This window comes from Triturus cristatus, chromosome 12 (genome assembly GCF_964204655.1).
Source record: "Triturus cristatus chromosome 12, aTriCri1.1, whole genome shotgun sequence".
NCBI lineage: Eukaryota > Metazoa > Chordata > Amphibia > Caudata > Salamandridae > Triturus > Triturus cristatus.
The window spans coordinates 49,604,939-49,619,573 of NC_140595.1; the positions used below are offsets into that span (position 1 = coordinate 49,604,939).

The 14,635-nt window shown below is 43.0% G+C and overlaps 1 protein-coding gene across 6 annotated transcripts in view; it reads right to left on the reverse strand.

Moving 5' to 3' along the window:
• The window catches only part of PIAS4 (protein inhibitor of activated STAT 4), a 132,879-nt gene that overhangs the window by 102,358 nt on the left and 15,886 nt on the right, over positions 1–14,635 (reverse strand). For 3 of the 6 annotated variants that reach the window (XM_085639076.1, XM_085639075.1, XM_085639077.1), the window contains exons 2-3: positions 6,750–6,807; positions 5,930–6,368 (exon numbers count right to left, since the gene is read on the reverse strand). In XM_085639076.1, coding sequence (XP_085495202.1) covers positions 5,930–6,365 — 436 coding nt within the window. In that variant the 5' untranslated portion in view covers positions 6,366–6,368; positions 6,750–6,807. Of the gene's footprint in view, positions 1–5,929; positions 6,369–6,749; positions 6,808–13,667; positions 13,684–14,635 lie in introns of those variants that run through there. The other 3 variants (XM_085639074.1, XM_085639079.1, XM_085639078.1) reach the window with 2 other exon arrangements.

Sequence of the window (14,635 nt, forward strand, 5' to 3'; positions counted from 1 at the left end):
GTCCATTTCCTTGCCAAGCATTGAGGTGACAAATGATGGCAGTATTTCATTACATCAGACCTACGAAACTAGTCTCAGTTTAAGCACAGCTCCTAATTCCCACCTTTGCACAAACTTACAGGAAGCATTAAAAACAGCTGTAAATTGATACATTTTGCAAAAATGTAGACCTTTGAAAAGGGAGCCCCAGCCCGTAATGCAATCCGAGCGCACAGTCAACTTCATTTCCTTACATTAAATGCACAATTAGTAAAGACTTAACATTAATGAAAAACAATTTGGACAACATTTACAAATAGATACAAATCTTGTCAGGGTAGAAAACAATCCTCTCCCACAAATCCATACTGTGGTATTATAAACGTGCAGCCTAATGGTTGGACTTCAAGTCATTTGATCTACTTGTTCTGTGGACTAAATAAACATGAACTTGTTCTTGAAGTCAAACAATACATCCCGGGGTCAGGCGATAGGGATTCCACATCCTGGAGGTCAGCATCCAAACTATCCAGAAGTGCATAAGTTTCAATGAATAAAGACAAATGACAACGTTCCAGCATTCCACTATTGATGCAGGGTGAACTTTCAAGAACTCAGTACTATTAATTGCATAGTTGTCTCAGACACTCCCATTTTCTCCAGGACTGGCGTCCTGTTCAGTCATCAAGGATGAAATAGAGAAATGCATGTGAAAATTGCCCACACCACAGATATGTATGGTATTATTTGGACAAAAAGATTACGTTGAATTAATTAGTGTAGCTAGACTGCCTTTCGACATACGACAACCCTGGATTTGAAAAGAGCGCAAGGGGCCCTACTGAAATATTGTGGGAAGATACAAAGTGATTAGGTTTGCTGTTGAAAGGTTAAGATCTTGCATAAGGCAAAAAGTGATAAAATCACCTCCTTTACATCCTGCACAGATTCTAATTCATCAAGGTAAGAGTAATAATTCCAAAACAATTAATACTGATTGTATTTATCTTGGATCAATAATCTGACAAAAAAAAAAAAATAGTACATATTCCAATTATTCAGTGATTCTAACCATTTAGTTAAAAGCACCCACATGCTTCTAAGCTGTTTGCATGTTCGATCTTCATAGGTAATGCATAACTCCAGCCCCCTTACATCTAAGAACTGTGGCCACCATAAACAACATTTTGTGGTTTGGTAAGCGAGCCATGACCTATTAATGCACAACCAAACTAGTACATTTTTATAGGATAATATACCAGTGGTGTATATTGAGAGACTAATTGAGGATGTGCCAAGAATTATTGCAGGTGAAGAGCTCAATTTTACCCCATTACTCTATGCATTTACCCCCCCAAAAACATGTTTATGGCATGTGAGAAAGAGGTGTATAATATCAACCGAAGGAAGACTACAGCACAAGTCTTGTTGGCAGATTCAGCTGAATAAACAAAAGGAGTAAATATTTCATGGAATGGTGGGTTTTTAGTTTCAAAACATTTACAGCTTTCAACTGTCAAGGGAGGATTGTCCCTACCTAATATTCAATTTAATTTTACTCCTCCTTAGCGGACAGACTTTCAGAGGTCTTATCTATTAAGCACTCTTGGTTTTTACAGACACTTTATTTTAATACAATCTATACTGTTTTTAAAGACCCTTTTTTATTTCAAACAAAGTTTAACACCCCCAGCTGTCTACATTTGGCAATACATCTCAGTGAAATGATTTATTCCAAATATATACTTTGGTATTGGCCAATCCTTACTTTCCCACATTGTTTCAAGATTTATTTGTGGAGTAATGGTCCAAGTCAAGAGTACAACATGCTGGGCAGCTCTTTGAAGGGAACTGCCTAATCCCTTTCTAGGAAATCCTAACTTAACAAGCAATATCTGAACTGGAATTTGTTTTAATGCATTCATGGGCAGAACTTCTTAAGGCAATCTGAGGAGAATTTTAAATTATCGACAATTCGGTTTATTAAATTGCTTTTTCGTCCTAGAGTGAAACGTCTGACTGGCTATGCCAATCGACAATTTATGCTGCAACAGACTTATAATATGTCGTTTTGGTTTATAAATGGTTTAACAAAATTGACACATTTTAATAGAGATTGAAGAATCAATTATATAATCTACCTTTCGTAACAAGTAAGCTGAATAGTGACCTCAATTTGAGGTTCTTGCCATATAATATGTAGTTATATGCTCCAAATTTTTCAGATTGAGAATTGCAAGAACAAAAATAAAAAATGGCAGTGGTCAAAAACACAACTTCTTAAAAGAAAAAAATAACTCAGGTCTTCATAAATAAACATAGATGCTATCTTCACTCACACAGAGAATTGATCACTATCAATCAAATCATTTGTAAAGCGCACTACATACTCGCGAGGGTCTCAAGGCGCGAGCTGCTACTGTTCGAAGAGCCAGGTTTTGAGAAGTCTTCTGAAGGTTAGGAGGTCTTCGGTCTGCCGCAGGCGCTTGGGGAGGGTGTTCCATGTATTAGCGGCGAGGTGGGAGAATGATCTGCCGCCGGCTGCTGCTCTTCGGATGCAGGGGGGGGGGGGGAACGGTGGCGAGGACGCGGTCTGAAGAGTGGAGCTGGCGGGTGGGGGTGTAGAGGCTGAGTCGGCTGTTGAGGTACGTTGGTCCAGTGTTGTGGAGTGCCTTGTGTGCGAGGAGTCCAAGGTTATCCTCTTGTTGACAGGGAGCCAGTGTAGGTCTCTCAGGTGGGGTGTGATGTGGCTGTGGCGAGGGATGTCGAGGATCAGGCGTGCGGTGGCCTTCTGGATGCGTTGGAAGCAGTTTCAGGAGTTTGGCCGGGGCTGCTGCGTAGAGTGCGCTTCCGTAGTCCAGTCTACTGCTGACGAGGGCCTGGGTGACAGTCGTCCTTGTTTCGGTGGGGATCCACTTGAAGATCCTGCGAAGCATGCGGAGGGTGTTGAAGCAGCAGGAGGAGACGGCGTGGACCTGCTTCGTCATGGAGAGGGTAGAGTTGAGGATGCCCCCTAGGTTGCGTGCTTTATCGGTGGGCGTTGGGGGGTGTTCCTAGTGCAGTCGGTCTCCTGGAGTCGTCCCAGGCCGAGGGGGTGGATCCGAGGATGAGGACCTCCGTCTTGTCAGAGTTCAGCTACAGTCGGTTGTTCCTCATCCAGTCGGCGACGGCCTTCATTCCTTCGTGGAGGTTGGTTTTGGTGGTGTGGGGGTCCTTGGTGAGGGAGAGGATCAGCTGGGTGTCGTCGGCGTAGGAGATGATGAGGAGGTCGTGCCGTCGTGCGATGTGGGCGAGTGGTGCCATGTAGACGTTGAACAACATTGGGCTGAGGGATGAGCCTTGGGGTACGCCGCAGATGATCTTGGTGGCTTTGTAGCAGAAGAGGGGTGGTGGGTGGTGTGGGGGGGGGGGGGGGGGAGGCGGACGCACTGTTCTGTTGGAGAGGAAGGAGGAGGTCCAGTCCAGGGCTTTCTCTTGGATTCCGGAGTCGTAGAGGCATGTTCGTAGTATGCGGTGGGAGACAGTGTCGAAGGCGCCTGACCGGTCCAGGAGGATGAGGGCCGCGGTTTCTCCGTTGTCTAGCAGGGACCTGATGTCATTAGTGGCGGCGATGAGGGCAGTTCCGGTGCGGTGGTTGCTGTGGAACCTGGACTGAGACGGGTCCAGAATGCTGTTCTCCTCAAGGAAGCTGGTCAGTTGTTTGTTGACAGCCTTTTCGATGATCTTTGCCGGGAACAGGAGCAGTGAGATGGGTCAGAAGTTCTTGAGGTCCTTGGGGTCTGCCTTGGGTTTCTTGAGTAAGGCGTTGATCTCTGCGTGCTTCCAGCTCTCCGGGAAGGTCGCTGTCTCGAAGGAGATGTTGATGGTTTCCAGAGATGGGGTGCGATGGTGCTGCTGGCTTTTTTGAAGATGTGGTGTGGGCAGGGGTCTTCCGGGGATCCGGAGTGGACGGTATTCATGATCTTGATGATGTCGTCGTCATTGATGTTGGTCCAGGAAATCAGGCGGTTGGTGGGAGTGGGGGTCTCAGTGGTTGCCGGGGTGGTGACGGTGTTGAAGCGGTCGTGGATGTCTGCGATCTTGCGATGGAAGGTGGTGGCCAGTGAGTCGCACAGGTCTTGTGAAGGTGGGAGGTCGTTGGAGAGTTCCTTCACGATGGACGACTATAAAGCAGATACCCACAATGTAAGGACCTGAATGCCTGAAATGTAAAAAAAAAAAAAAACGATACCTGTAAACAGGCTCACCTTCAGGTTCTTTTTAGAACATTCAGGAGAACTGCAGAATTATTTGTGCTCCAAGTAAACAGATGATATTCGCAGATACCAAAGTACATTTGTAAAAAATATGCTAGCCCTGATTTACCCTGGGTTTTCAAGAGAACAAAATACCTTCTGCAGGTGCAAGAGGCAGATTCAGAGTCATGGAAACATGATGTATTCTACAGACGTTTATAGCAGAAGATTAAACAGCTGTGCTGGGAGATTTTTTTATGGTAGTTATTTGATGGTAGAAGTGACAACAGGGAAGGCTGCAAACACCCACAAAGTTTAAGTTTGTGTATGAACATATCCTAACAGTGTTTTTTCAAACACAATCCCTACACCTACAGTTGGTGGGTACATACGTAAAATGGGTGTGAAAACTCCCCGATTATAAAGGCGCAGAAACACCCTTTTTGCACCAGAAAAAAAAGAAATCATAATGGAAAAGAAGAGCCAGAATGAGCTAGAAGACAATTAACCAGACAACTGCTCCTGCAGATTGTCCGCACTGCAACAATCTGTGTGTATGCGTAGGACTTCTGCATAAATTTCAGAAGTACATTTGAGCATTATCGCAGCTCGTCAAAAGTTAAAATAGACTAAAATCACAGAAAAAGGAAACCATTTGTGACTGTCCCTAATAGGTTTGTGAATAGTCTTTTTCGATACCTATTTACAGAGAACATTTTAAGTTGGTTCTCCACAGTCGATGTGTCACAAGACTTTGCCTCACTGAACTGGCAAATAAATAAGAGTAAGACTCCAGTCGACTGTTGAGTTTGACTTTGTAATCACGTTCTTCATAGCATTCGTTCAGCAGAAATACCTAAAGCCATTGTATCAAGGATACTATGGGAATAGAATTACCCTCAGAATGTTGGATAGATCAACATTTAGAGTATGGGTTTAAAGGGTAGGCCTGAACACTGGGTGGTATTAAAACTGAAGTTTCAAAAATAAAATGACTAATGCGATGGCAAAAATTAAAGCTACCAGAACGTCAGGCCCTATGAAGGGCCTCTGAATGCAAGTGCAAAAAAAAAAAAAAAAAAAACCTGCATTATGCTTTAAATACACTAAATCCTGCACAAATGGAGTTCAGTAAAATTAGGAAGCAGAGAACGGCTCTGTGCTTAACATTAAAAATTCACTAGCTCCAAGCATATTTCACCCTAAACACTGCTGCTGAACTCCAATCCACTGCAAAATAGATTAGCTGGGCGAAAAAACTAACTGGCTGCATTCACTCAACTAAACCACATGTAGTAAACAGAGTTTGCCCTTATAAATACTTGGACAGCTAAAACAATTACATAATAATGCTATACCGATAAGATGCACCCCAGAGCTGCTTGAATTCAATAAAGCGCAGGGGAAAAATGCGTGTGGCAACTTCCATAAATGTGAACATTTACGTTTTTTTTTTTTTTTTACTATTCTTCAAAACAGCTGCCGACCTTCTACATTATGCCACAATGTTCAGTCACAAAAAAGCCAGCACTTTGTTAAAGGGGAATCACTAAGAACTTTAACACCCTCTCTGCCTTAGAACATTCAGCTAGACATTTTAAAAAATATATTGTTTTTAAACATGACTTAATATTTTTGGCTCTGAAACAAAACGGGTGAACCACCCCCATCAAGAAAGCATCTCAGGTCGCAAACGCTGTTACAAGCAGACTCACCCAGCTCAGTTGGCTTTAAAAGTTCATCCACGACATCAAAGAAGGGCAGTTTTATCAGTCGGACTTCTGCTTTTGTCACTTTGGGAGGAACTCTTCCTAGTCCATTTAGATATTTGCCATACAGTACAGGATAATCCATGTTGGGAGCAGTTCTGGGGGCAGAGCCACCGTGGTCATAAGTAGGATGTATGGCTAGAGTTTCTGGGGATCTGTGCCCTACTGAAGGTGGTGGTGTAGTCTGTTGTGCTCCTTCAGAGCATTTCTTGGAATAGCGGGTCTCATAGAGTTCTTTAATTTTCTTGAAAACGTCTGGGCTGCAGTCAAACTGGACCAATTGTAAAGCACGGGTGACTAGTTCATGTTTCAATCCACTCTTGCTGCGACCAACAAAACCCAGTAATACCTGAAGGTCAGAGACCCGAAAGCTCATCACCATATTCTGAAAGAAAGAGGGTGGGGGACACAAATACATTAGGTCAGTAAATAAAACCCAACTGATTCTCTCAACAGCTCATATTTTACAAACTCCTCTTCAAAAGTACATTTCATTTGCTTGGCATGAAACGTCTGTCGTGCACATCTGAAACATTAACTATAAAATAGGCACCAAAGGGAAGGATTCCCCTATACTACATACAATTGCAGGTTCCGATCTTTGGTTAGTCTGCATTCCTACAAACTAAGTAAATCACAACATTCAATCTCAGCATAATTTCACAAGCAGGCTATGGTGCAACAAATTGGACACATACTTGGCAAGTCAAGATATAAACAAATTACATTAAGAACTTGGAATTAAGTCACAGGCGAAGCCACTTACACTCCACTCAGCTACTTTACTTCCAGGCACTAGAACAAATGGGGCACAGGCATCGACACTGAAGAAAGAGGTAAGCAAATCACATTAACTGGTCACCGTTTTAACAATGACAAAATGTTACAAACTGGAGCATTGGCCTTGATTAGACTTTCCCTTCAATGAACACTGCCTTCCTCGTCACTGAAAGGGACTAGTTATTACCTTTCTAGCACATACGTCTATCGTACTGTATGGCTGTGGTAGTGGATACTGCTAACAAATGTAAAGTTCATTTCTCAATAACATGGCTCTTCTGATATTTCTTTACCAATTTCACTATGTGAAGTATGTGTGATCTTAAAAAGGGGTACTGGAATAAAATGTCAATTTGTTCAAGTTGTAAGCTCCTGAAACTTCTCAGCGCAATATAATAGCCAGCAACTTACTACTAGATCATCCATAGGTGGTAATGAACATCTAAGCAGGAAATTGTACAGGAGTTTTTGAAAGACACGAAGGCCTAGGTGATAACAGTACAGGAAACCCACTTGGAAAAAAAGGAGGTATGAAAAGTAGCCATGGGTGAAGGATGTTATATGTCCAGAACATAGAGGCAACCCGAGAGGGGTAGAAATCTTAATTAACAAGAAAAGTGGAGTTATAATACACAAATACAGGAAGGGTGAATCAGGCTGGGGAGTTTTAGGTATATGAGAGTGTCAGTGGGTCTGCACCGGAATCTACGATCTTAATTGCGAGGACACCAAACATTGAAATATGCTACAATAGCACCTTCAGGACTCTTCTTCTCCTGTATAATTGGGGGGAGGGGGACTTCAATGTGGTCTTGAGTAAAGAGTTAGATCTTCAACGAGTACCTATATAACTATGAATAAAGTCAGGGTGAGTTTAAGGGACCTAATCACCGATTTAGGGCTGCTGATATTTGGAGAGAGGGGGCCGGGCAGCAGAGAGGTTACACTTTACAGAAAAAGTTTAAACAATTCTCAAATAGATTACTACCTCCTAGACAGAGCGCTAGTTAAATATGCGAAGATAGTAAAGCATCACGCAGGCTCTATCTCCAACCAAGTGCCAGTCAGTCAAACAGTGGAGATGCCAGTGCCTGCGCCCCCAAATAGATTAGCCTCAACTAGATTTCTCCTGCTTAACAAAGCGATCGTGGACAAATGGACACAAAACCACAAGCAGTTTGTTTTACCTCAATGTTCAAGTAATAGAGCGGGGGGATTGTATGGGACGCTTAAAAGGCATACCTGAGGTGGTGCATTTTTTTTGGTTTTTTTTTTTTTTACGGTCGCATCTAAAAAAGCTAAAGGAGCAAAGGAGAGAAATAAGGCTTATCCAGAAAGAAATAACTGCTAGAAGCAAAGTCGGGAAAACAATTCAGACAGGGAAAAACTGAGGGAAATGCTAAACAATATTAGAACAGTTTATAAAGAGTTAATCACCCCGCCCCCCACTCAGGAATCCAAGACTGTCAGATAGAGAACTGCCATCTTTTTGGGAGGAGAATAGGGATTTTCTCCAAGAGGAAGTTTGAGCAAGAAATCAGATTAGGGGGCTCAAGAAGGGGAAAGCAGCAGGCCACCGACTGACTCCCGGCAGAGCTGTAGAAGAGCCTGATGGAGGCGTTTGTTCAATATTGGAAAGATCTTTTTAATGCCATCTGTATGTAAAATAAGATGGTCCCTTCCCACATGGTATGAGGCAACGCCGATTAGGATCCCAAAGCCCAGGAAAGATCTACTGTTGGCAGTCTCTTACAGGCTGATCTCGCTATTGAACTCAGATTATAAGATCTTCGCAGTAATCATAGCCAAGAGACTCTCGGGTTATTGGCACAGTGATCCACCATAAAGGCTTTATGGTAGGTAGACATCCGCACGAGTAAACCCATCTTCTTATAATCACTGTCAACCTGGCGGTGTCACACAATGCTTCTCTTACAATTGCAACTATAGATACTGCCAAAGCTTTTGACCAGGTTACCCAGGTATACTGTTGGGAGGTGGTTAAGGAGTTTCAGGGACAGTATCAATATGGTTAGGACAGTGCAGATGCTGTATAGAGCCCTATCAGCCCGGGTCTCGATCAATGGGGAGCTTCCTTGCCTTTGGCAATCCAGCAAAGTACGAGGCAGGGGAGTCCACTCTTCCCTTTATCGTTTGATTTTTATATAGGGACATTATTAGCTCAGCTGATCCGATAAGATCACTCAATATTTCCTTTTGAGTGAGCAAACTTTGATTGGTTTGATCTGTAGGGAGCAGACAACCAACACATTTGTGGACTGTCCTAGGTTAGAACCTTTCTGGGACAATATCAGAAGGCATCTATCTGAAAGAGATCTTAGGATGCAAAGTTAAGGTACGCTACCTTTGATATTTTTTGGGACAGACGGAATGCAGAAGAGTCTGGTAGCTCACCAAAGCAATTTGCTTTTCATTTTGGTCCTACTAGCTAGAAGGGAAATCTGTAGAAAATGGACACTAGGTGCACCGCCATCAGACCTGGACTAGACAGAATGAAGGCAAGTGAGCAAGCTAGAACAAGTTCATGAAATCAAGGAAGGAGAAAACGGTGGCTCCCCTTTGTAGTGTGACACGGTGCATTGACGAGTCCAATGATAACACGACTTCAAAGCTGAAGCGTGGCTGGTCCGTATCATATGGCACATCATTCAACACAACTTGAGACTCATCTCCCTAGGAGGAGCGTCTTTCCTTACAACGAGGTTTCCGGGGTTGGGCATCAACTGATTGTGGAATGGGGCCAACAAATACGGGTGGTTCGTCAGGTGCGGTCAACGTCTTTTCTTCGTCCATGATGATGATCATTCTAGCAAGCTCCTGATCATATAACACGGACTACTGGTTCTCTTCAAAGGATGACAGCTGACCGGAATATTTTTATAGTGTAGAAAACAGCTGTAGGAGTCCATTTGAGCTTAAGGTGTCTGTTGTAGGGGTTAACTAGAGCAGTTCTGGCCCTAGATCGGCACACGAAGTAAGCAGGGCATTAGTTATGTCACGTCTCAGCTTGACGTGAAAGCCAGTTTCAACATGTGGCAAAATTTGTGAGGGTAGCCAGGTGAGTTTGGAAAAACCAACGTACCTCAGGTAATCCACGTGTACTTTAGTTCTCGGTGCATTTGAGAGAACATTAAAAAAGGTAACTTTATAGTTCTGACATTTTATACTTTGCTGCGTGATCTCTTGCCATTTGTGTTCATTACATAAAGTAATTTATTGCTTTGCGCCACCAAAAACCATATCTGAAAATATGTTTTGTATTCTGGTATCCATAGAACCAACACAAATAACATGGAAATTAACATTTCAAGGTAGGGAAAAGAGTAAGTAGCAACCTTGTACTTTGACATGAATGATTTGCATACAAAGTCTGATTTTTCCATCGTTTCACTTTTGGGCTTGGCAGACCCGGTTACACAACCTGATTTTATAATGGCTTTACATAAACGGGTTTGCGGCCCTGGAGGACACAAAGCAACAACAAAGCAGTAAAAAAAATACAATTTAAATCAAAAATAGCAAACACAGAGGGAAAAAACTAAATCTCTAATGTGAGCTGTGCATTTTTCCTTTGACTTCTTGCAGTACAACTTTATTACACCACAAGGTAAAAGGTACATGTTGAATGAATAGTAAAAATTACAAGCAGCGTTTTGTCCAAAATAAACAAGACTGAGGCTCTTCCTAACTTGCCTTTCCTTTGTTGCTGTGGATGGGACTTCAGCTGAGATCACGATGCAGAGCGGATTGCATCACTTTCCTGGGATGAAGAGCAAATGGTGAACTCCTAGCTCACTCTGTATACAGTAAGAGGGATATGGAGCCGGCACATGAAGCATCCGGGCAGCATTCTCAGGGCAGATGTACCGTACCGAATTAAGAAGTTGCGCGTAGCATTAGCAACAGCGGGTGTCAGGAGACAGATTCTGTGATGTGCGTCATCACTGTAAACTAGCTTGGTGAGAAGAAAACAGAGTGTGGAAGTGAAGGGGGATGCCGGAGTTGTAAGAGAAAAAACAAACAAGTGCAAGAACTCACTTGACTCCAATGGAGTCCTGGAACACAAACATAACGTAGTTTCCTAAAGTGAGCAGTGGAAAGACAAGTAAATTGGTAATGCTCAAGGGGAGGGACAGAATGTTTTTACACACAATTGTTTTCCTATATGCACCTGGCCTGGAGAGAGTTTTACCTTTGTCCTTCAACTGCAATCTTTACCTGTTCAGAGCTGAAAACTCTTCCCAACACGGTCTAAAATCACTCCCAAGAAATGACGAGTAGATGAGGACAAGAGAAGATTTCCCTTTCACTAACAACCTCAGGCTGCAAAATGGTTGAAGACAGGCATGCAGGGCCTTGGTCATTCCCTTATTTTAGCACAGCCAGTTGTTGAGATTTGTGGCCACGCAGAAAAGTAACCATGGGCCCTTTATGAAATTTCTGGGGCATAAATCAGCCAGAAGAGTAGCTTTCACTATCTGGGGTCCACAGAACATTGTGACTTTTAAAAGACACATTTGGTGATAGAACGTGCCTCTTTAGTAGTACCAGGAAGCCTCTAGAGAGGCTAGAGTATGACCCGGGTTGAGTAGGGTCGAGGAGCTTTGTGTTCAACATGAAGGGATACCATTCGTGAATGCGGGTCAAAAATATATATCAAACTCATCAACTGGCAGGAATGTAGTGGTTAATGGGGGTTGTGGGTATAAAAGCAAGAACTGGGATGCAGATGGAATGGATGCCATGAAATCAATGTCATCTTGCATTATCTCAACAGAAGGAATGACCTCCTTCCTCTTTGTCTGGAAGCTGCAATTCTGATTGGTGTACTACCTGGATGGTGCCTTGGGCCAAGCCCGAGATTAAAATGGCTGGTGACAGTAAGGATGCTGCTGTTGAAGGATACAGTTGTAAACCACTGCAATAGTGTGGCAGGCTGAACCCAGCAGCATAGCAAAAGGCAACTTCCACAGCTACAAACTCCCAGCCGCCACAGTAGATACATGCTTTTTGAATATGCACATCATCATGGCCTCCAGATTATGGCACTGGTACATGGCAACATGGGATTATGGAGCACCACTGAGCTGCCTCCATGAAAGAGCCAGCATTTGGCTGCCCACTGAGACAAGTGAGGGATGTTGCATTTCTAGTCCAAGCCTACAGTTAGGCATAATGCATGCTGGGAGATGTAGGATTTTTCTTCGCCTCCTACCTGATGTGATTGATAGATATTGCTCTCAATGTCTCCCCACAAGGATTATTAAAGTTGTAAACTAGCCAGTCTCCTTTGAGTTGACATACAATTCAAATCGTTTGACTAATCTTGCTAACACAGATGAATCTGTGGGGGTGGAGAGCGGGTACTGGACCAGATGCCAATAGGCCAGTTATACTATCCTCCCTGTTAGGTGCTCCTCTGGTACTTTTTCCTCAGTGAAGTCTTACTCTGTGATACTGGCCACGGTTTGTGGGGCACTTGCCCAATAATGGCAGAGATTGCTTAGTCAGAAGTGGTAAGAAGTTGTGGAAATAGGAAACACTGGTGGAGGTGGCAGGGAGAGGTTTGGGAATTTGGTGCAAAAGTTCAGCATTATTTGTTACAAGTCCCTGATGCAAAGTCTCTGATGTACAATGGGGCACCTGACAGCGAGGACCTTTAGAAGCGCCATAGCCGTGATAAGAAGGATCTCGATAATTCCAACACTGTTGGTCCAAGTTGTAAAAATAAGAGGTCATGAGAAGCTTCATTCATCTTCCCACTGGTTGTTCTGTGGATCTTAGTCACGATACTCCTCAACCTGACCTTTGACCTTCTTGCTGGGTGGGACTTTATAGGAGCGATCCAGTGCAACATAAAGAAATCTGCTTAAAAAACACCAAAAAGGGTTAAAATATATCCTTTTGGTGGCTGGTTAGCAAACTCTGTTCTCATTTGTAAACTGGAGTGCCCCTTCCTCTGAGGCCTACAGGGTCACTGGTTTTCTTCATCTTCTTCCACTTTAGTATACCTTTAGTTGCCACTTGGGAGGCACCAACCTTTGAGAGTTGAGAAAAATGTGAGGTGGTAGCAAATCTCTTATCAGATAGCATGATCTGCTTCTGGGCCAATAGCATCCGTTCTGTGCCCAAGACGGACTAACAACATACCCAGTAGTCATTGAAAGTCAGATCAGTGATGAAGTGATTGCTGTCAACTACCCTGCACCAACTGTATTGAAGGAGACTGGTCTACATACGATACGGATACACCATGGACTGCTTCCACCCCCACCCCTCACTGAAGGCTTTACTAGCAGGGAACACCATGATGGCCTAGCCAGAGTGGTAATCAGCTGTTTTATGGATTTTTCCACCTTGTGTCAAGAATCCAAGGCTGGTTACATTGACTTTTTAGGTAACTTTAGGGGGGGACTTCATGGACGTGCAGGCCGTCTGAAGAAGCTCCTGATAGAGACTTTGATTTTTTTTTTACTTTGTTCATTTGTGGAGGTTGCAGGGAGCGCAAACGTATGCAATATTTCACAGCCTTTAGTCTAGTCTAAGATATAAACAATAGATAAAACGCTCAGTCATCACCAAAATGCTAGTTATTGTCACAGATGCTCATGGTCTAAAGAGGGCCTTTTTTTTTTTTTTTGGGGAGAATCAGTCATAATGTAGGTCAGTTTTCTCGCAATTCCAAAGGCCCCAAAACAACATTTCTGAGTCAAAAGGACTAAGAGGTGGTATGGAGAACACCCAGGGAAATAAAATATTAAAATTAAAAAGAGTTACTTTGAGGAAGACCAAAGTCCACATGAGAATGTTTGCATGCACACAATGTGCAGGAGAAAGCTGAACGATGGTAGCCAATAGTAGGAATAGCATTCACAGCACTCACATCAGATGTTGCAGTTTTGGCGATTTTCAGTGAGGTGACACTCCGACCAAATGCACTATTTTACAGCATTTCATAACGGTTTCTGTTGTTTACTGTTAAGGTAAACCATGGAGACTACAAACTCAGAATGACTGAAGTGTGGAACAGGTTTGAAAGAGCCAATGACAAGCAACTATTTAGTATTGCTTCTCTTCAACATCTGGGACATACAAAACAAACATGCACAACCGCAAAGTAAAAAAAAGAAAAGTAAGCCATGCCACGGACAGTATGACCAATAATACTTAAGAAGATAAACTAGAGATACTGGCACATCCCAATTACTTTCATTTCTTATCACACCAGCATCAAATAGTCACTGCGAAATAGCACTGATTAAGTGTCCTTACAGACCAAAAGGTATGAACAATGGTTATAGCAGAAAGAAGAAAAAAAAAAAAAGAAAAATATCAGTAGAAAAGGTGTGGGTAATATACAAAACTTAGTGTCTAAACTACAATACGTCTGCAACTTAGTGCATAGCATGGATGTTAATGGTGGGCCCAGAAGTCCTCTGGAAATGTGTCCGAAAAACCCAGCTAATTAAAGCGTGTATTTTTCCTAAATGGGAAAGTAATTTGCCTTTATTTTTCATGTTAAGTTTTAAGTTTAACCAGCTACTCAGCTTAAACTAAGACATCCAAAAGTGACACAATTGATGGGCGGAATGCTGAACAAATCAACACATTCACCCTCAGTCAAGAGATCTGGGTTAAATCCATCATTCTTTTGCTCACTATGCCACCCCAGTTTAGACCTGGCCATATGCAAATAAGCCTTGACCCTGTGCCTCATGGGAACAGTCCAGCCCAAACTGCCAAGCCAGGTCCTCCCTGGAATCAAGCTATCTTGGCTGAAGAGGGGTGAAACCCCGAAACTGGTCCTAAGATGCTTGTTTCCAGTCCAGGGAGGACCTGGCTTGGCAGTTC